Source organism: Cariama cristata, unplaced genomic scaffold, assembly GCF_000690535.1.
Source record: "Cariama cristata isolate BGI_N322 unplaced genomic scaffold, ASM69053v1 scaffold6500, whole genome shotgun sequence".
Lineage (NCBI taxonomy): Eukaryota > Metazoa > Chordata > Aves > Cariamiformes > Cariamidae > Cariama > Cariama cristata.
This window is the reverse complement of record NW_009592865.1, coordinates 21756-45589: the sequence shown is the minus strand read 5'-3', so window position 1 is coordinate 45589 and position 23834 is coordinate 21756. Positions and strand designations below refer to the sequence as shown.

The window sequence follows — 23834 nt, the reverse complement described above, 5'->3', positions numbered from 1 at the left end:
CGTGCCCAGACCCGCTCTGTGCCTGCAGCACTTGGGGCTGCGCCTGCAGCACTTGCTGCTGAGCAGATGAATCCGAGTCACTCTCATTGTCTTGAGGGCTCGGGATGCTGGGTGACGTGCTCCGGTTGTCCTGGTCAATGTCCTTGGGATCACTGCTCCCCTCGTCATTGACACTGCGGCTGTCAGAGCTCTCGCCTTCGCCCTCACCCTCTGAGGGAGAGTTTGGCCTGCTGATCTCCTGCGGGGAGAGGGGGAAGGATAACCACCATGCACGAGAAAACTGCGCAAAGAACATTACCAGCATGCCATAGGATGCAACCTATTACACTTGCTGTGCAAACACAAGTGCAAGTACCGCCCTCTGAACCCCACAGGACTTAAAACAGCAGAGGCAACGTAAATATCCAAAGGGAGGGTGCACAGAGGGTCAGTAGGGCTCTTTTTAGTAGTGTCCAGCAGCAACGGGCACCAACTGAAATACCGGAGGTTCTGCCTGAACATAATGAAACACTTTTTCACTATGAGGGTGACCAAGCAATGGAACGGGTTGCCCAGAGAGGCTGTGGCCTCTCCATCTTGGGAGATACTCAAAAGCCATCTGGATGTGGTCCTGGCCAGTTGGCTCTAGGTGGCCCTGCTTGAGCAGAGGAGGTGGACTAGATGACCTTCTGGTCCCTTCCAACCTCAGCCGTTCCGTGATTCTGTAATATGGAAAGCTCAGTGCCAAAATTACCAAATCCTGTGCACAGAGTGAATCTGGTCAGGGACATGGAGCTGAAAAGACATCCTGAAAGTATTTCAACTGAGCTTTGGTACTGTTAAATTAAGAGAACTGCAGTGGTGGTCTTCTAACTTGCCACAGAAGAGGAAAAAATTAATCTCAATTAAAAAAAATTGGGGAGGATAGGGGGTGGAAAATAATCCAAGTGTACTCCTACACGGTTGATGTCGATATTGATATTAAATTAAAAGTGATTGATATTAAATTAAAAAAAAAAAAAAAAAAGGACTTCTGGACTTACCCCATATCATTCTAGTGTTTTTCAACAGAAGGAACATATTATAACATTGGTTGCTTTCCAGCCACAGATTAAGTTACAATTTTCTGTGGCTTAAATTGATTTCATATTTTGGTTTGTTACCAGGTTTGCACCCCCTCCCACTCTCAAACCATTCTCCCAAGAGAAAATATTCCCCTGTGGGACTCACTTGAGTTTTGGATTTTTTGGCATTGGACCTGTCAGGTTCCTCTGTGTCAGAAGCTGCCTTTTCCCGCTGCCTCTTGGAGTTCTTGAGAGGAGAAGATACCTCTTCTTTTATCTTCTGCCACAAACGAAGCAGAACACAACAGTTACCAGTAATGTAAAGGCAAAAGTAAACGGAGCATATGCCAGTGCTACCACATTTAATACTGCTGCTGTATCTGCCATCTGCCAGGAGCAGCTCCCAGAAGACTTGCATCTACCTAATGCTCCAGCCACTCCCTATGGAGGTCAAATTTAAGAGAGAACCCAAAACAGCCTGCAATTTTACTTCTGCAGACAGAAACTCAAGGGGCAGCTTGCACACAAACCCTCCACACAAGCTAGTAGGAAAAAGGAACATGGAGTAAAGCATTCCTCATCATGCAGATGTGGTCTCGAGCTTTGAAAGCGAAGGAATATTTTAAACAGAGCAGTTGTCTTCAGCTGTGCAGAATCAAGTCCATCAGGAACTCACACCAGATCAACCGGCCCAGTATACTCTTCTAACAGAGTCCAACACCAGTTGTTAACAGAGGATGGAGCAAGGATTTCTGCAGTAGACAGGCACAGGATAAGCCTCTTTCTACTACATGAAAGTCTTGTTTTACTCCTGGTATTCTGAGAGGGATATTTTTACATCCCCTCAAATATAGGGCTAACAGTGAGTAGCTATTACAAGATTACTACCTTCTTTCATGGCCTGGGACAGCTTTATACATCACATAATTACCTAACCTAACTTCAAATTTTGCTAAGTTCCCAGTTTTATCATGTGAAAACTTGCTCCATACTCCAGTTTTGACTTGTTTTTTGGTTTGGTGTTTTTTTTTTTTTAAATATTTATTTTTAACTTGCTGCTCTTCAATTTACACTGCTTAATGGCAAGCCTTCCTGCTTCATCTGGCTTTGTTTCTTCAGCACTCTCTTGGAAAGGCACTTATTCATTTAAACAGACTAAACTGTCAGCTTGCTCTGAAAAATGAAGCAAATATGCATACAGAAAAACAGTAGCAGAAGTAGTCTCAGTTACGACGTATTCATATTCCTTTGTAAACAAAGATTAAGTACTGCTTAAAAAAAAAATCCCCAAAACTGTCTACTTGTCTCAAATATAGCATTTCTGATCTGTATTATTTCCATGAGCCTAATGCTTACATTTGCATCTGAAATTGAAGGATTAAATTATCATGAGAGCAGTAAGGTTATGTGGGGGTACTTTAATGGTTTTTATCACTACACATCCTTACGTACAGGAACAAAGCATCAGTCAGATGCACCATTAAGTTTTTTGCTTATCCACACAAGTAGGAATTTCTAGGTCACTAAGAGATTCCCTTGCCTCCTAGAATCTGCGTCTCATTTCTCTGACTGAAGAGGTCTCAGATGTCCAGTCCTAACACAAAAGAAGAATGGGAAAATCTTACCTTGGTGGACTTCTTCACTGAATCTGCTTTGCTGTCATTACTGGAGGTGCTGGCAGCGCTAGGAGAGTTGCGGCCACTGGAACGGATGTCTTCATTAATAGGTGAGGCTCTACCATCAGGGCTGGCTGGCTGCTTTTTACGACCACTACGTAGTGTAGACATCTATTTGTTTAACAGAAATAAAAGTGTATCAAAGTCAGCATTTGTGCAACTGCTTTATTTTTTTCTGTCTTACAGCAGGGGCATGGATGGAGCACTCCTGCTAAGAGCTTGAAAAACAAAAGGAGGCAAATCCTTAATTTGTCTACTCAAAAACATTAAGTGCTGATTATTTTATTTAGTAGTGACTGCTAGAAATGACAACATTAGAAAGATGTTCCAAAGCTGCTCCTGTTTGCATGCTAGATTTTCTTCATAAAACGCAGGGATGCACATTTCCAAGTGTTCATATACACAACAGTGAAAGAGGTAGGAGAGGACCCCCCATATTCCATTAAAAAAAAAGTCTACCTGTTGGCATTCAAGCAGTCAAGACCAGTTTCTAAAAGCACAGTTTCAATGTGCTCCTGCTATGCAATAAGGAATCACAGTAGAGCATATTTCAATAATTAATGCCAGTTTAGCAATTTTTTAGACGACTGGCTACCATAAAAACAACGAAGCCAGGCTGACCTGACAGTGTAGCCTCACAAGAGATTTAGAGGCAATAGTCATATCATCATGATCAGAAAGATAGAGAGGGGAGGGCAAGGACAAGAAACGTATCTGCTGCTTTCTACCAGCCAAAACCCAAACCAAACACCGAATTAACTAGAGCTGCTGTCAGAGTTCTCACAAGCGACTTGCGCACAGTTAAGGCTCCCGGCGTTTCACCCCGAGTAAAAACTCTGTGACAGAGCACACTAACCATAGAAACAAACTACAGTTTTCTGTAGGGAAGAGATTTTTAACTCCAGTAATACGAGGAGACCACAGGAATAGCATTTAATTTTTTTAAACTCTTCCTTTAAAATAAGCCCAAGGGCTTACCTCTGACAGGATCCAGCTGGAAGGATACATACCAGTACAACATTTGTAATGATACACTGGTCAAGTGCCCCCTTATGATGACAGTCCACTGCCAGTCATTAAAAGCATGGAAATAACAAGTTTGACTAGAACTTGCAGAAGGGATGTTTCAGCTCCTTTTTCCAAAGAAAGCCTCAACCTCTGCAAATCTCATGCTCGTATACACCAATTCAGCAGCAGGCACATACCATGGCAAACAAGCAAGATGGAGAAAGAATCATTTTAGCAATGTGACTACCTTTTTCCAGAAAACACCTCCTCTTTAACAGAAGCAGCTGCAATGCAAGAGTGTTAAGCCTACCGAGCCTCGACTCCGCCTTGTCCTCATGCTATGCTTTCCACTAAGTCCATCATCTTCCTCTTTGACAGGCTTAAACATAAAGGGTGGAGGGTCTACAGGCTTCTCAATGGGTGGCAGCTCTCCGTATTTTTTGAAGTGAATGCGACAATCAGTGCACAATAAAATGTTTTCTCGACCACCGTGGTGCCAGTCCTTGGAGGCTTAGGGCAGGAAAAGCAACAGCTTAGAAATACGCAACGTACCAGATACTCAGCACAAACACATTACATTATTAAAAAAGCATACAACAACTAGAAAAGGAGCTGCTTTTCTACAGGCAACAAAGTTGGAGAAATCTCCGGAAAACTTTTGTCCTCTTCCAGGCTTAGTCTGTGTTCCAGTGCACATCTTCAATATTCAATTTACAAACTATTTGTTTACTTAGGCAACTACAGCTTTGAAAATAAAGAAAGAAGCCTTATCTGCTGTAGCGGGAGCTAACAGGCAGCTATTATTCTCCAAAGCTGTGGTTTCTTAAAGTGAAGTGAGCTATGAAATTCTCATTTCCTTCCCGTCCCTATTTTGGGGCTCACACTTCCATGCCATGCATTTACCCAAATATCACACAGGAATACCTAACAGCAATGGGGCTACTGCAGAAGAGATCTGGTGCAGCGTCAAGAAGTTTTGTGTGTGACAGTCACAGTCCAATATTGATTTGCTATATCACAAATTGATTACATAGATTATGGACTATGTAGGTTTTTACTTGTATAAATGTCTACCTCTCAGGATTCTCATCTGTCAGTGCAGTATTAACTTGCAATGGCAAAGCATGATTAACTCTGCTAGGAATGCTGCGTATTTTAGCTGCGTGAACCCCACATTTTTTTTTGAACAGCTGTACATGCACACGAACTGCTCTTGCTCGAATGAACCTGCATTAAATAGGCAGTAGCAGAAGGCAGAGAAATACAGCAATGAATCAGGTGCATACTGGTTGTGAAGCAGTGACGACAGGCGTAGCCCTTCAGTTCCTGTTCACTGTCCTCGCTGTCAAAGTCATCTTCACTGGCCGAGCTCAAGTCCACTGAATAAGTAAAGAACAAGGGAAGAAGAGGAAAATGGAAAAGAAAAACTCAGCAGGATTTTCTATTTCCTCCTACTCGGCTAAAGTAACTATTAAATAATAACAGTTCTCACATAAATTTTGTGACTTCCTACAACCACCTTGCCTTGGATGGCCATTATTTCTGATTTTGCAAACTAAGCAAGGCCAGACCTCATCAGTCTACAGATTAAAGGAGGACTCCAGGAACACAACAAGTGATATAATAGACAGAACTTTTGATTCAGTACACAGTACTTTTCCAATTAAGTTGTCGTTCAAATACTGTTTACACTTAGAGAGGCTGTGTTCCAAAAGCACAATTTTCAAGAGAAAGGAGGTTTACCTCTAGAACCTGGTCAAATTTAAAATCAAATATTCTGTACCTAAATCCTACTTTACTAGATTCCATGGATAGATACTATGGTGGCTGTTCCAGTTTTTATTTTGTTTCTAGACTTCATCTTCTAAACCAGATGGGGACCGCTGTTACGCTCTGTTAGACAGCAGCTATATTTAACCCAAGAGCTAGATGTGTTTTGTGGGTGGAAGAAGCAGTGCTTACATATAATACACCTGTTTGAAAAACATGTTGTGATTCTCTTGGATGAGAGGTACTACAAGGATACTACTAGCTTTCCAATCCTTATTGCAAGCCTCCTGAAGAGTTTTAACCCATGGCAAACTTTCATTTCAAGAATGTCACGTTTCAAAGAAGTGGAGAATATGGAAAGGGTCACTTTCCTTTGTGGCAAGCAGTATAAAGCAAATTAGCTGATTACAAGACTGTAAGCTAAAAAAGCACCATCTAAACCACTGAAAATCTGCGGACATCACAAAAACTGTATCTTGTCTCATCTTCTAAAACAACTCAGGAGTAAATCCTTTCTCATTGAGAGTACTGCATTTTTCTAGCACCACCACTATAAATTCACAAGATAACAAGTCTGTAATTTGTCACAAGCAGAAAGCCCTATGGCTTCTTTTCTTCAAATGCTTAATTAGAAGTCCTTGATGCAAGAATACCGATTTTCAAGGTTCCAAGAGGGTATTTTGTAATACACGCAGGTTACAGAGAGGGAGGGATTCTACAGTACCTGCCATTAGCGTTTGTCATCTACTCATTGCCCTTCAAATTAACACAGGGTCCCATTTAACAGCAGTAGCTGCTAGCACTACCATAATTTCTACATTAATTCTTGCAGGTGTATAAACCCTGACTGCAAAATCGACACCAGGCTAGAACTTGCTTTCTTCTACTAAATTGATTTTGATTCTCATTCTGCGGTTAGATCCATACGGATGGGTCCTTCCAGCCACACGCGCTCTGAAGTGCCCAGTATCTCGGATCGAGCTGTAGGGTCAAGATCCTCACTTCTTGTGCACACAAATCAGCAATAAAGCCTAACAGTTTCAGCAAGGAGAAGCTAATAGCCCTTTCTTACTACTTCACTGATACCCTCGACAGAATTGTCTGTCCTCCCTGCTCACCACATCCTCTACCTCCCCCATATTAATAAGGGTCTGCCAATTTCTGCCTTCCATATAGTCCCTTTTCTTCAGAAGGCATGTGAAACATCCTGGGTTTAGTCCATAGAAAGACTTAAAACTCACAGGGTAACATAAGTCTTTTACATAAGGATAAAAGTTTATATGTAAACTTTCAATGTCCATATTCATATGGACATTACTAATCATAACCCTTTGCAATGCAGTATATTTCACTGGTTTGGGTAATTACTCTTTGTTTAGACACTTCTGCTTCAGTCAAGGCCAAAGTTCTTCCCAGACGCATTAAAATACAACGGTGCTGGCTGCAGCACACAGTCTGAGATCAAGCAGAAGGTACGGGTCACCAAGTAAGGATGAAAGGGACTTCCTTCCAAAGGGATGAAGGACTTCCTTCTTTTTGCATTCTCTAATTCCCATTACCGTAATAAGTCTGGAGAAAACACAACACAAAACCAAGAAAAGAGTAGGGAAATTCAGTACCGGGGCAATGTTTCCATCCTTACAGAATGCTTTTATGTTTAAGAACTGCACAAAGCACTTGGCGATCAAAGACGCCTACCACATTCCAGCATAATGGTAGAGGAACAGGAGAGGGCAACTGCCTGAACTCCATTTCCTTGCTTCATTCACTGGAAGGTACAGCACCATTACATTATTGTTGCTCCCTGCATCTAAACAAAGATAAATGCATTGCTTTTAGCTTCCACTTACAGAATTCACTGGAGGGGGGCCTGGAGGGAGTGTTGACTGGAGTGGAAGCAGTTCGAGTTTTAATTCTCCGAAACACAGCCTGTCTCCGATGCCTACGGTGGGCTCGAGAACTTGCTGCTTCAGGGGTTTTCTTCCAATAGTAATAGAAGGTGATTAGTTCTCCCTGCAAATACAGAAGGAGTATGTTAGAGGGGCATGCAAATCTGACTTGTCAGCTTTTTTCCTCCCTTTTGCTCTCTGTATACATGCGCATGTATTTTTATTGAAAGCTTCATGATGTATTTCAGCCAGACAAAAGAATTCTTTAGCTACGACAGAAGGAAAAAAAAAATAAAAAAACTCATTATTTTTTGTTTGCTTTTGCAGGGGAGGAACAGGAGTAAATAAATGCTTTCTCACTCCTCCCTTTGAAAAGAAAAGAGGTTGGGTTGTAGGTATCCAGCCTCCACCCGAAGGCGGCTGGCACTGCTGGTGGCATGGATTCGGCAGGGTTGCCCTCGCCTTGCTGCCAGCATCCTGTTGACACCTCTGCCCGGCTCAGGAGGCACCGCATCCGGAGAGGTACCACCTTTCAGCCAGTTATGAGAACAAAGAACTGATAACCGCTAAGAAGTCTCCGGTGTTTACAGAAAGAATAAGGATCAATCCAAATGGATACTGCCGTTTTGTCAACCTACACGCCGCGTGTAGGTATTTTTAAATATTCCTGTTTAAGAAGCTGAAAGTTAGAATAAAAACGTGTTCAACAAGAAGTCTATAACCGTAACTCAGCCCTACTACAGTAAATCGTGTTTTAATTTGAATATATATGCCCACATCTAAATTAATTAAGCCGTTAAAAGAGCACACCTAGAGAAATGAGTGATAATTTCACAGCATAATGAATCTGGCTTACATTCAAAAACTGGAGCAGCTGCCATTCAAACTAGCGGATGTAACGCCGAACTAAAGAACAGCATGTGGTTTTAATCTCTTTTCTCTTACTTTGAAAACCCATCATTTCCTGGCGACTTGTCTGCCTCTAAGGTAAAAGGTGTTGTTTCTTTCAAGTTGCAAGAGAAAAACGGAGAAGTTCTAACCAGCCCCTTAAAAAAAAAATCAACATCAGAACAAACATACCTGAATTGCCCATAAAAAGAGTTTCTTTGAACTGCATTTTATGTGATCAAATAACATAACCTCAGCCTGCTCCCTCTGTGGGGAAATCCTGCAGCCTGTGCTCAGGGCAGATCACTCAAGTTAACTCTAATAAAGACACACCCTTAATCCAAACTCTCCCAAGGGCCTCAAACAAGCAATTACGGCCGTAACCAGTATCTGTACCACCGAAACACTCGGAAGACAAAAGGAGGATGTTGCTCTAGATGTTAATTGCTGACATTTAAGACACTTAAGAATTTTACCAATGCCCAATTTAAAAACAGAAACACCTGAAACGAAAAAGAACACAATCGCAACTTTGATTTCTGGCAACAGACGGAAGAGATGTATTTCTAATCTGCTTTGCTACGCACTGGGATGGATGCTACCGATCTCCACCACAGACCCGAACAATATTCACACCAAACTGTATTCAGAGCGATCCTTGGTGAGGAGGAGGAAGGAGTAAGTGGGCAAAATGAATCATTACCCAGAATTGTTGATTCTGAAGGACAAAAGCTCTATTAAAAAAACCAAATCAAGACAAAGAAACTCTTTCCTGAAGAGCATCTAAAACTAAAATGGGTGCAGGCTGGTGATGAGCATTCAAGCTATGTCAGATCTGGGAAGAACGCAGAGTTCTGACACCCAGCACCCTGCTCTGCTACCGCACGTTCAACTGAACGTGTTTGCTTTAGAAATACCATTTTACTTTGAGTGCATTAAGTGGGCTCAAAGTCCATCCGGCACAACTGTTTGTCAAACTGAGGACGTGACCTGTGCCAGGAGACGGATGACGCTCTGCAGAAAAGCTTATGCAATGCTTTTCAGAGGTAGAAAGTCTCTTGCAAATGAAACCAGTCACATTTTACCTATAAATTCATTTATATCAGATCTGAGGTGTCAGCACCAAGGAGCAAGTCGGTAAATCCCATGTCTTTATGTCAGTGAATTAACGTGTCCTCTGACATACAGCAACAGCAGAGTGCAAACCAACCTGTTTTCCTCCCATCATAAAATAGGAAATGGGAACCTATGTGAGCTTTATTTACACATCACAAACCCATCAGGACCCAAGGGAAGTTTAACAACTTATACATGCAGTACATCATAAACCAAATTTTAAAAAAAGAAATAGTGTATATTTATAAAAAATACTAACTTCATGATCACAATGCTTCTTTCCCCCGAGATCCTCCCAAAACTGCAGTCACAATTGCATGCAGATGAAGATGAAAGAGAAGTTTATTCAACAACTAATTTTACCCCATCTATGAAATATGGATATATTAAAGGACAGAGAATAATCTGTACTTCAAATTCATCGTCATACTGCACAGCGACATGACTCAGTAAATGACTCAACTTTCTGACAAAGACGGTGAAGCGAAAGTCAGAGAGAGAGGAAGCACACACGGAGAATGTTAACGTTAGCTACGTACACCCAGGTTAGACAGGTACTACACTGAAATAATTCCATGCCAGATCTTATTAGCTGCCTGGCTATCTAATATGGTATTGTCTTCCTAAGGGATTAAATGCTGGAGCGGAGCGAGTCTGGAAGGACTAGAAAGAGCGTTCTGGTGACTCATGGGTGGCAGAAGCTTGAGCACAAAGGAGTAAGTCAGGAAAGCTTTGGTTCTACAAACAGGGAGTAAAAACAGCTTCCAGCTTCACTGCAAGTGAAGTCAAACGAACTTTAATCAAACATGCATAGTGCGCGCTGCCGAAACCCATCGCACATAAATTCAGGGAACAAAAGCTGTTGGAGAAATCAATAGCCTACTGAAACATTAACACAGGCAAGCATTGATCAAGAGGCCCTTTTACAAAAGGCAGCCTTGCAAAGTAACTGTTTTTGCTTGCAAGCAAACAGAAAAGCATAAACGCTGCTGACATGAATGCCCTGTAATGATCATTTTGTTCCTGGCGATCTCACCTCACCTCACCACAAGGTCTCGCAGCCAACGGATCCTACACCTCTGTACGATAATTGCGAACAGCCCGACGAGGTGAGGCAGTCTGCTGCTTGATCACTGGGGGAGGAGGGCTCAGAGAGCTGCTCGGAATCTGATTTTCTGGGTAGCAGGTCTACATCCAGGGGAACGGTCCTAACCTAACCACCTGCAAATACACTGTATGTCTCCTTTGAAGTTTTTTGTGCCAGGAATCGGGTATTGCTAGCAACACTCACATTAACATCACACAAGATGAAGGAGGTTGGACCATCCTTCATTGTATCATTATATTTATTCAACTTAGAGCGACAAACCCCTCATTTCCAAACTTCAGAGATAAATTAAGGAAGGGGTGAGACCACTGAGGCAACTACTACCTGTGCTGAGGTCTCTGGCTGATGGTGGAAGAGAAAACCCAAGGCTTGCAAGCCAAGTTCAGGGAGGGCTGAACCTGCTGCTTGAAACAGTGACCTTGTTCGTCACTAATCCAGTTTAGTGGCTTGAAGAGCAGAGACCATCTGAAGTTAGGAGGAGACCATCTCCTTTTGCCACTAAGCATCATCCAACCTCTTCTGTCAGCCCTTTCTCTTCCCTGCACCCAGTAACACGCTCCTGTTTAATCAAGCTCTAGGACCACCACTAAAACAGGCATTAAGAACCACCGCAAAGCCTCACAATGAAATGGTAAACTTATGCGACGCACAGCCCAGCTTATCACTGCTTCAAAGGTGAAGTAGCAAAATTTTATATGGCTGCACATAGACAGACAACCCATAATGCATACGGAAATGAGAAACAGGAGCGTTCAATGAAGCAGTCCCTGTTACCACACGCAAAACTATTCTTCAGCAAAGCTCCCAGTCTAATGAACCAGAGCAGTCGTAACATTCCAGATGTTTGGTGGTAACATAGCCAGTATTTTGAGGCAACTGTCCAGCAGGAAGGGTTTCCATGTCCAGGTCGCTGCTGCTTTCACCAGAACAGTTAATGGGGTGCCTCCTGTCCCCCAAACCCACCTCATCTCTCAGACCCCCAGATACTGATGTTGCTGACACAATTATCCATTTATATCGCTTACTGATAAATCCAATATGTTAGAAGGAACATCCCAATAAAATGACCCCCAGAGGTACTCCAACATCACCCCTCAAATGAGCGGCTCTAATTCCCATACTGTGCCACATCCAAGAAAGATGCTGTTAGTGCCCTCCCAGATCAACCGCATCAAAGAACAGCATTTTCCATCAGCGTGGAGAGGAGATTCGGTTCTCTCCCAATCTGCTTAGTTGTTCATAGTAACAGCCTCACCTCCGCTTGATACAATGCCATCTCTCTTCTGCAAACACAACTCCAGTTTTCTACGTGAACATCTGATTAACTGCCCCAAGCAATTTCTCAAACACATATAAAACAAAACGAGAAGCATTGTTGAGGCTTTTAATGCCACCTCTCCTCAAGAACATCTACTTCCCCTTCACTGAAGTTTCACAAGACAGAGGGGATATGTTCTTCACTAAAAACCATGGTTCAGCTTTCATCAATTTTGAAATACATCTGGCGCTCACAACTCAAATCTCCTGCCTTCTCCTGCCAAGGCCGTTTCACCCCATGTTGTAGGGTACATAGAAAAAAAGTCATGCTTCACCTCCTTCCAGCTCTGTTCTCGGGATTATTTTTAAAGAGAAAGAAATGGTTCAGATGCACTCCCGCAGGAGTACGTGGCAGTGAGACTTTCTCGGCAATTCAGCCCTGGAGGCCGAGCCGACAGCCGAGTCTTGCAGTGCCCGACAGCCCACGTCCTCCCTAAGCCACCACCCTGCTTGCACCGCACAGGCCATCTGCATTTATTACATTACCTCCTTGGCATCTGGCACCGTTCTCTTACCTCTCCCACCACTTTCACCCACTGTTCTCACCCGTATTTTTTTTGCAGCTCAACCAAGCTCTCCAACCCACACCACCAAAGGCCAGGGCAGGCCTTACCAACCCTTCCATACCCTTAACAAACTAACAGGAGCGTCAGTCAGTGCCGCACACCCTGGTTTCTCACTTCTTATCAGTAGTTTTCAAATGTAAAATACACAATATAAGCTATGCCCCATGTTTGTGTTTAGTCTTGCCTTAGGTAAACAAAGGATTAACACTGTATGCGTTTCTGGATTTGAGAGCTTCTGATAGCCCTGCTGCAGCAGAGCCTGCTCCTATGGAAGCCAATCACACAAACACATCAACTTACCTTCAAGTATCTGTTATGGTATAACAGAGTGAGCAAACATCATAATTGCTGTTTAATTTCCCCAGAGCCTTGCTCTGCCGGGGGAGGAAAAAAAAATAAATAAAAATTGCGGAGGAGGGGAATAGCTTTACAGTAATTAAAAAGAAAAGGTAAATGACAACTCTCTTCACTGGCTATAAACTAGTCGTTGCAGACCAGGGGGGAACAGACTGTCCAGCTGTGGCCTTAATGAATTCACAATCTTTCTGGAAGGCATCAAGATTTTATTAAGTCAACTCGATTTAGCTAATGCTCCCTGTTACTAAAGTCTTGTGCTAAAAACACCATTTCCAGTGCCTCCATCCTTCGTTGAATCCCCTGGCTCCAACAGTCTGGGTTACAACATCTGCTCAACTGCCTGCATGCCAAGGGGCATACCAGGAAAACCAACTACACATGTACAGTTCTGTATAATGGGAGTTTTATACTACACACCTCCAGTACAGACCAGTGTAACGCTCTCTGTCACCTCCAGGTTGCCTCCTGAAACTTTTCGAGAACAACCTAGAATACTGCTGCACACTGTTAGACTGGGAGACAAAATTGAGGGTATCAGTCCCCCCCATCACGCACGTCTCCATACCCCAACGTTGCTACTACGAGAGGCACAAGGTACGCAAACAGGCTGGCACAATCACGGCACAAACCCTCTGACCTCCTGAACAGCACAGCCCACCGCATCAAGGTGGAGATGCGACAGCGAGGAGGGAGCGTTGCACGGCTATTTCTTGCTAGGAGTCTATATCCAGACAGAGAAAATTTGGAACCCTTGTCTTGGTCTGAACAAGTTAAAGTATTGAAAAAACGCAGCAGGGAAGAGAAAGAACAGCAGCTGTGTGCAGCTCAGAAGAGCTGAACCTAGGCATTTTTACAATTTTAAGCTTGGTCTACATGCCTCTGCCAACTATGACAAATAGGTTTGCACATGCTCTAATTAAGCAGTAAGTCTCAGCAGCTTGTTCAGTAGCACTGATTAACGTCCATCTTGGGTGCACAGGAATACTGCATAATCTAAAACAGTACTGAAATTTTAAGAGCGGCTTTTAAAACCCAAGCAATATTTCACTAACACTACAAAAAACACATTAAAAACCATGGGATGCTCTCTAAGGAATATCCTGCAGGTGTCTCAGTTCTCTAGCATATTTTAAAAGTATAGGCATTTTATCTGGCAGTTCCTCTAGCCATTTATTATCTTTTGGATGGCAAGACAGCCTTCTCTCCCTGCTCTCTGCTAACAACTCCACCGACAATTTTAGGAGAAGACTGGCTGTCCTAATACTCTGTTTCCTTGTTCTGCAAACAGCAAGGTAAGCTAGCTGGGTTCGTTTTTTATTTGGAACTTCTGGCAAAACAGGCTGGCCCAGTGGGAATCAAAAGAGGAGACAGGTATATAAGAAACCCAGGCTAACTCCTTGGGTTTTTATGCTGCCAATTCATCCCCGATACAGGAACAGTCACAGATTTCCTGGGAACCCAGCCAAGGCTCCACCTGTATTTTCTGGATTTCATTTTGTTGTGGAAAAAACCTGCAATCAGATACAGCTTTATGCTTTCCATTTGTTTCTGCCAAATGAGCGCTGCTACCCTGCTTCGTCCTCTACAGCCCAGAGGAAGAGGGAGCCTCTATCTCCTACAACGTATGCTTTTATTTAGATAGCTGACACAGGCGTATGATACAACACGTCACTAGAGAATGGTGTCACTCCTGACAGCACTGAAACCAGTCTGGAACCTGAAGAATTCACTCCGAAGTTCCTTAAGCAGTGAAGAGGCTAAGATAATTTCATTTTTCACATTACCTAAACACACAGATCACTTTTGTAATTCTCCCAAGAGAATATATTTGCCTTCCTTCACACATAATTTGAAAAACAAAAACACAAAGACAAACCACAACGCAATGGGTGAGCGTAAACTCAACCTAACTCTTACAACAGAACGATGCATGGGAACTGGAAGTGGCAAGAGACACAAAGAGTATTGGCATCACTAGTAGCCAAGAGTCAGTGAACAGGGACTGCAAAGTGGGGAGAAAAAAAGGAAAGAAATACACAAGATAGGATGTAAATCATCTCTCATTTGAAACAAACATTTATCTACAGTAACACTCAACCACTCTATCTTTCCTTTCATGACAAAGTCAACGAAGTATTTACAGGTTAAGTCTCAGCACATCCTTTTTAAGTTTTAGAGTGTACAGAAACAATGAGAAGATTTATAAATAGGCCAAGATCAACCCCGTGTGAGAACTGCAATTGTACTGATTAACCTCAAACCATACGAACAGCTCCATCACTGACAGTCAGGCTCTAAAATTCCTTCGGAATTCAAAGCCAGGCCTATCGCGTAGCTTTAGCCATCCTTATGTGTGCTTCATGGCTGACTGTTCCTCAACAGTTCAGCTCTCCTTTTGCCCTCAATACAAGCTGTTTTTTCTTTCAGTTGGATATTCTTGTTCCATTCCTACCACTTGACTGTACGGTTTTAGCAAGCCACAGAGAAATCTAAATGTTATTGTCCATAGCCTGAAAAAAACACCAATAACGTGTCTCTGTGCCACATCTAACTCACACCTTTCATGTAGTTCATTTGCTTGCCTTTTCCAGTGTTTGTAATTAAGGTTCCAGGGACTGGTAGGAAATAACATAACTAGCATATGATGGAATTTAACCTTGCTATCTGTTCTATGCAAAGAATTCTTTTTTTTATCTTTTCCATTTTTACGGATTTAAGTACCAGCTTTAACAGTTCTGCAAAAACAAACGCATAGCACACTAGCGCATTGTTTTAAGCCTCAGCCACAGTTAAAGCTGCTGACCCACTCTCCAGCTGTACGTCAGGCCAGAACGAAAAGAAAGCTTTTGTAATTAAAGCTTCTTCCTCCAGAGACTCCCTCTTTGTTAATCAACAGAGTTCCTAATCCCCACAGGAACTCAGAGAGTGTTGGCTGCATCCACTATTAATTATTAGAGCCTATCTTTAATGGTGTCAGTTCTAGTTCTCCAGGACTGTGTAACCACCGCCAGTGTCACCAGGTACGCCCCACAGGGATCTCCGGCGCTTGATCAACCAAGAGGTTATCAAAACAGCGAAAGAATTAAGAACCTGCTTGCCTTATACACATTTGTCAAGGATGTATTTTCTACTCGGCTCCCCCAACTTACATTATCAAAATGTCTGTGGTTAGAAATCCTGATTTGCTTGACCATCACTTTTAACTCCAATCACTTCACTTCTCCCCCCTCCTCTCCTAAGCTCACCCTCCATCTCTCGCCTTCCCACACCTCTACCAGCCTCTGCCCAGGCACAGCTGCCCAAACTGCAGCGCAGAGGGCTCACCCATTCCAGCGCACCCCAATTCTTCAGCACCGACGTGATGTTTTCACCTGGCACAGAGTCCGAACTGCTTCATGCAGACGAAGCCTGGAGAATGTGATTTAGCCCCTGCGGAGCCAGGGCATCTCTCTTCCTACTGAGGTTCAGGTTGGCATACATCGTGGGTTCCTTCCAACCCACTGTTCCACACCCGTTTGTTCTCCCCAGAAAATGCAAATACTCCACCTTTTTCCCTTTTCATTTACATCTCGATGCCCAAAGCGCTACCCCTAACAAAATGCACATGGGCCAGGTGAATCAAGCAAAATATAGTTCTGAAGAACAGAGATTACATGCTTTTCGCAAAGATGGGCTAAGTTCCTATTTTCTTGAGCCAGCAACTCTTTCATTCCATTTTACAACCCACATCAAAGTCCTGGGGTTCACAGATGTTTCATGCAACATCTTTCACTGCCAGTCTCTTGTTAACTAGAAGTTCTCAATATTGGAGCTCACACACCAGGACAAAAAGGAGAGTGGGATAAATACCCAGATAAATTAAATGCAAGGTATTCAGAAAAGCTTTCCGAGCAGAGCTCACCACAGTCTGCACCGGATCGTGTCCTTCCCCCTTCATGTACACTTTCCATCAATGTCACTGACATCGAGAATTTAGCAGCACAATACAAGTAACAGGATTTTCTCAATGAAGGTGCCAAGCACCGATACATTATTCCTTTAACTGCACTTTTGTTTCGTACCAGCTCAATAATTCAAGCTTTTTGGCTGCATATTGCTAGACTTCAGGTGTGGGACAAAAAAACCCCAACATTTCACTGCTACTGGTATACCACAACGGTATCATTCTCAGTGCCTGTAATACATCACATTTTCACCGTTTAAAGCAAAGGTATCAGTGGTGGTTCATGTGGGCGTGTATATGAGAGAGAAGCAAGCCATAAAGCAGTTAAAACTACCACACTCCATCCCGTAAACATTTTTCTATTTATCTGCCCTTCATTACATCCACAATCTTATTATCTCTGCACATCCTCAAAGCGACAGCCGTCAGGGTCACCCTATAAAATATACATCGGCAATGTTACATTTAATGACTGAAGCGAGAAGAAAAATGAAGGATGGGAGGAGTGGAATACCGCAGGATGTTTTAAAGGGATCATCAGTTATATCTCTGCATTTCCTGAGGTGATAATTGAATGACAGTGGCTGGGGGGGCAATCCATTTTTGAGCTTGGGAAAGGACTGTGAAGAAAAAAAATGTTTTTGTACTGGCAGCGTGTAATGGCTGCCAGAAAAATGAAAAAGGGTCCTTCAACCACCGCAGTTCCTCTATTTTATGGACTTTATATAGGGGCTGAGAACTATATCAAGTACAATCAGCCATTCAAATCAATCAAAAAATATTGACAGACTTTGGTAATTTCATCCCCAACCAGACGACGTTCTGTTGTGGTTTGCATGTCAATGTTAATTAACTTAAATGAAAGAGCAATTTGAGGGTGTTCATGCGTGTGCAGGAAGTGACATTCCAAACACAAGGACAGCAGCATTTTCTACTTTCATAATTTTTGTTTAAACAAAGTATTAAAAACTTAATTCTACTATTCAGCAGGGAACTTAATCCTCCTGCATTTCAGTAAGGTATACGTATGTCAATTTGTTTTCTAATTCTGCAGAATTGAAATTAGGCTTGCCATTACTAAAACAGTTTTACACCTTTAAAAATATTTTTATTGTTGCATGATGATGATTTTACAAACAGAATCAAACTATGCTTACCAAAACATTTCCTGTGTTATAATTGTTAGCTTTATTTGTTCTGTTAGTTGACTACTTCACAGCAGAAACGCAAGTTGGTATTTAAAACAAACCACTTCCAGTTCTTTGTCACTTCGAATCAATACTCTGCGTTACTGCAGCACTCCACCCGATGCCTCGGGCTCACCCGAGTGACACTGACCCATAGCTGAAGGGATGACAGAAAACACCGCCTTTGAGCTCAGCAGAATTAGAAAGGTTTTCTCTCACTAGAATATTGGAGAGGGGCAACACAATAACCCCCACGCATTCACATTCTTCATTAGCTAAAAGAGACAACCACGACATAGCTCAGCAAATTCCCCTTCTCATCAGCTGGGCATTCACACGGTGATAAGACAGATGCCATTTTACGGATCTGAAAAGATTATTTCAAACGGTTAAGTGCTTACATCTTGCGATACAAGTTCCTGGCTCAACGTACCTGAGAAGACACTGGAGTCCCTAACATTTAACAAAGAAGTTTCTAGCTATCTTTCAAGCTCCAGTTTCAAAGCCATCAATTTGTCCCTGCGTGGGCAAGTGTTTCAGGTCGAACAGACTACAGCACTCCACACTTCTGGGGCACCTTGGATGGTCTGGAAAAAAGTTCCGATCCCCAAGTTGCTGCAGCTTCTCTGTAAGTCAAATGTGTAAATCCTACGACATCTTATGGGCCACTGTTCTCCTGTTAATGACAGCTGGTACTTCTGCTTGTTTCTTTGTATGAAACGGTCTGGTTCATGCCTTCCCTGGGTTAACTTCGAATATATTATATTATCAGGTTTCAAACCAAATCTGATTCTTGCCATAATCTGTTATTGGAACCTGATGTCATTCTCAGCAGGAGTTCATTCCCATGACGTCAGATACCTTTTTGTCCCCTTATTCCTTTGCAGAGTGGGTTTTTGCCTCTAGATGAAGAGCACAGATGTCTTGCGCCGTGCTCGGCAGTCCTAGCCCCATTTCCTTCCCGGGCAGGCAGCGGTCGCCAAGAAGATAACATATCACAAAACCAAGGAAACAAAACCACTCAGATAAAGAAAGTAAATAAAAATTCTTAAAGTTTGATCAGATTTTCCTGTTTCAATAGGTCAAGAAGAGTTGAAAGCTAAGTAAGCAATTAACCATTTGTTTCTCAAATGTCACATTCTGTAACTGCTTTTATTTAAATATAGAAAGAAGAACTGAAGGTCCACTTAGTTCTGAGACTTTGCCACCAGCAGCACCATTTCAGACTGCTGATGTGTCTGCACGCTGACCTGCATTCCACATTTCAATGTAACAGATGTTTTAGGTTTTCCAAACACATCTGTGATGAATCACCCAAAGCCTGGCTTGTCAAATGTATGCGTTATCTCTCCTGACACACAGCTTCCTCCCTTGCAGCTCATGACCTACAGGGGAGCTGCTGAGTTTTAATCGTTTATTATAAAGTCATATTAAAAAACAACAGCAGTCAGAAAATACTGAAAATCACACAGGAGGCAACAAACCTCGTAAAAATAATCCTCCTTGCTAATGAGGAAAGTGAAGATGCAATCACCCGGAAACAGAAACATTCTCCATCCCTTTTTTTGTTGAAGCTGTCCTCAAAGTCCTCACAACCGGTTATTTCACGATGAAAACTATCAAAGCCCCTGACTCCACGCTGAAGACAGCTAGAATTTGACCTCTTAATAAAAATCTCTATCACAGGATGCCCAACACCTGCACAAGTCAGATGGAGGAAGAAAGCCATCCATTTTACACCTGGAAAGTATCAAATGAACTCATACAAACTACCAGGCTTATCACTGAAAACGTCATTCACACACGACACACACAGCGCTTTAAGGAGGACGGGTTCCTTCTCTGCTATTCGGTCCGAGTTACCGACAAAGCAACAAATTCCCAAACACAAACTCTCAGACAGACACCCCTGTCATTTAGCCTTGATTTTAAACAGACTTGGCTTCTCGCAGATCTGATCCCTCAACAGCTGTTTTCCTTTTACTGCTCCCCAAGAACGTTTCTCTAAACCAGGAGATTTTCTAGATTAAGTGTGGAGGGTTGAGGGGTACATAAGTGTTCTCCTGTTTATCAGAGCAATATATAAAAAGAGGAATATTGAAGCAGGACATCAAGCAACTCCCTCACCCCTCCAAACCACAACAGAACTGCCACGTAAGCTGCTTATCCCTCAGTTATTATTGCTTCCCTCCAGTCTCAAATTCTTTCTGTTGGGAAAAAAACCCTTAGCAAGCAAAATTTAACTAAAAGACAATGGTAAGAGTTGCAAAGCAGTATTAGAAAGACCAATTCATTGTAGCTTACTGTAATACCTATACAGTGAGCTCAAAAGTGGAAGAAATTGCTAATTCTTTACAGTTGCGTTCCGCCCTGGTGTCTCCAGCAAGCATTAATCCTACCTGCTCCCTTGGAAAGTGGATTTGATCCCCACTTCACAATTAGGGATAAGAAAAAAAGAACACCAGGACTTTGGGGCATGACTTAGGGCTCTGACTCCCGAGGTCCTGCAAATCATATCGAAGTGAGTTTGGAGATGAAATCGGGCTGCTGCCATTAATCCTGTCCTCCCTGTACACGGCCCACGTCCACAGCAGGGGTGTCAGGACAGGTGACAGGGCTGCCACAGGTAATTTTACAAAGCATTCTAACTTAAAAATGTCATTGATTTCAGTCTACAGTGACAATTGCAATGAAACAGTGGGCTCATTTTTACCTTTCCGTCACGTCCTCTACAGGGATGGCTAACCTCTGACAGAAGAGCCATGTAAGCGGAGAGAAAGCAGTACGATGGAACGAGGAAGTTAAGGCAATAGCATTTTTCATCAACCCAAAAATCAACCGCCACTCAGAACCAGAGATTTCAGAGACAGGAGTAAAACCCAAGAGCTCTGATTCACACCACCAGGCAAGCTAACCTTCTAATAGCTATTTCTCACAAGTTGGGCAAATTTCAGATTCTGACCCAGTGGATGACATAAAGCAGTTGCAGCATTAGCAAAGGCATCTTCATCTATCTGGCTCAGCACAATACCTATTACACAGAATTGTAGCTCCGCATGCAGTTATCCACCAGGGAGAGAGAAAAGCCATTAAAGCAAAAGGGCAGTATTGGCAAAAGAACAAATGGCTATAGACCTTACGAGCTTTAATATGAAGTTTGATCCGTTCATGAAAGGGATTTGAGAGATGGTTGCCTGTGACAACAGAACTTTAGATTCAACAATCCCCCCAGGCCTGTTCGGGCCCTGCATTCTTACGCCAGAGGAAAAAGCAGCGCAGACCCCAGGAAATCTGCCAAGCAAGGGCACTGCCCATTATACAGCCGGACTGCCACTTACCTAACCTCTTCCTTACAACGCTCCGACACCCTTACTCTAGAGCTGCCTTTCTGCTTCCCCGACACGCTTCCCTCTACATTTCACTTTACTACCCAAGAAAAGCTCGACTCCCTCATGTTAATGAAGTCAGGTTTATTTCCCTCTTCACAGGTATTAGGCTTGTGTTGTCTCTACCTGCCTTCCTGAGTTCTTCTACAAGTTAGGCAGAGATTGAGAAAGTTCCTGACAAAGAGGAATGAAATACCATTTTTACCCAGTCAGTCATCTTCTGAAGATTAAGAGGAAGACTGCTTCGTTGTACTACTTTATTAGATATGAAAAACTATATAACCAATTCCTCCGAACGATGCTCGACGGCTCTCACCACACCACACTTCGCCTAGACTCACCCGCCCACCCAGCCCTCCATCGCACAGATCTGTTTCTCATCACCCCTTTCTAAACACTGAGATCTCATTCCAGTTGCATCAGTAAGAGCTCAGAAATTCTTTACTATTACAGTTACGACTATGCCAATGTGCCTTGGAAACACAGAGACTGACTGATGAGATATTCCAAACGCAGGGAGCATTACACCAGTTATTCCCTACTACAACGTCTAACAGTCGCAGCGCGTTGATGCCTACCACCAGTCAGAGTGAGCGATCGTTTTAATCAGTGGCTTGTATTCAACACAGCAACTAAGGTGTCAGAAACTAAGAGAGAACCACTTACAATTGAGAACTTCAAAACAACAAGAAAAAAAAGAGGTTACACCAGTATTTGTTCGCCTCCTTTGAGGGAAAGTGAAGCCTACTAGCATACGTTTGTACTCGCGTGGCTCTTAAAAGGATACTCCATTATTAACTGATAAGCTGTAGCCCCAAAGTTTCTGAAATTGTTGGTATATGAATCTTCATACGTTTACCAGAGGGCAACCTATACGCTGCACTATTTGCAAATAAAATGACTCACAGAACCATCCTGCACTTTCAACAAGACACTTCCATACCTATTACCCACCAAAATTTCCCACCGCATTTTCTTTGTTTTTCTGGAATCCTCTACCTTCAATTGCTTCCTAATAGTGACTGCAGGTTTGTAAAGCAATGACACTCACAAATCAGCCCTCAATATACATATCTTTTAACGACAGCGGTGCCACACAGAAGGCTCTACTTGAAAATATAAATTAGCATTTCCATCGTGAATCTACAAAGGTATAACAGACAGAGTTTAAACACACCACTAGGAAAAAAAAAAAAACAAAACCGAAGTGGTAGTAGCAAGCAGAACTGCAACTGTAAACTTGGTTTTACCTTTAAGCACATACTTTAGACTAAGGTTATACTGCCAGCTCGGACTTCCCACCTTAACTTTGTGTGCAATAATACTTTCATTTTTAGTGATCACCTATAAAATCATTAGTATTACATGAGCTGAAATCAGAGTGAAGTAAGAACTCGTGACTTACTGCATGGAAAACTCCATTAGCTAGAAGTGGGTACGCGCCGAGTTAGTTTAAGAATTCGCTCCCCTGAAAGAATCTAAGAACAGATTTCTCCCCTCTGCAAACAAACCAGCCAACCTGTGGCCCTAGACATAGCAACGCCAGCTTTCATCTATGATTAAGTTGGATCTGGTTTACTACAGCAAAATAGTACGTTATAAATAAATTCTTCAGAAAGATGCAGAGACCCAATGACACTGAAAAAAAGCTTGAGATGGATGTTCAGTGCATCGATTTCACTGCCATGTGTAAGTTTGAAAACCGGAATGCCAAAGTTTGTTTGGTGGGGACTCGTTCTCATTTTTCCTTCTAACTGTGGAAGGTTTCCATTTGCGAAACAAGATCAGTGTTTAACACAGTGCTTGGGCTCAGGGCCAAGTTCAGCAAACAACCACATGTAGTGCACAAGTTCACGTTTCCTGCAGCCATTGAATACTTGTAACTTTTGTAAAGGGTTTCTCTGTATGCCACTCCATCACATCAAACTCGTAGTAAAAAGGCCAGCTTAGAAAGGCCACGCTGACACCGTATGACAAATCGCCCTGGGAATCCTCCAGCTCCTATCTTTTTCCTTTCCCTGTCTACCCCAGCCCTTACAAAACCTCTCCTACAATTAAGCTTTGGTGTGATCTTTCCTAAATCTGAAGTGGTTTTATCTCCACAGCACCTTTACAGAATAGGCTGAGATATTGTCCCATTTCACAGAACCTGGAGAAAGACTAGTCAGGCCAGAAGAGAAGGCCCACAAAAGAACGAGGAGATGAAGTCAGTCTTCTCTTTACAAGACTAACTTCATGGTCTGTCAAATCATCCTTCTGCTTTGTTTTCTGAGCCTTCCTTAAGACTTTTTCTTCCTCCCTCCAATTCCTCAAGACTTTTTCTTCCTCCCTCCAATTCCTCTAGAATCAGGAGGGGCAGACATTCCCAAAAGGGGACACAAAGGCCCCTGCAAGTCTTCCCGTCAAGGTCTAGGCGATGAGTGAATGACGATAAAGAGAGCGTATCATGTCCATTTAAGTACCACGTTGTAATATACTGCTCCTCACACCACCTCAAACACACAAGATCACAGCAACATGTCAAAGAAACTCTCATTGGTCTGGTGTTATAAAATTTATTTTCTGGGCGATGTAGACAGG

General features: G+C 42.7%; 1 protein-coding gene across 1 annotated transcript in view; it reads right to left on the bottom strand.

The window, feature by feature from the left end:
• Positions 1-23834, bottom strand: part of LOC104160826 (arginine-glutamic acid dipeptide repeats protein-like) — a 53297-nt gene that overhangs the window by 8187 nt on the left and 21276 nt on the right. The window contains 6 exon segments of the mRNA XM_009699095.1: positions 7-238; positions 1210-1323; positions 2669-2830; positions 4038-4237; positions 5014-5106; positions 7348-7510. Coding sequence (XP_009697397.1) covers positions 7-238; positions 1210-1323; positions 2669-2830; positions 4038-4115 — 586 coding nt within the window. The 5' untranslated portion in view covers positions 4116-4237; positions 5014-5106; positions 7348-7510.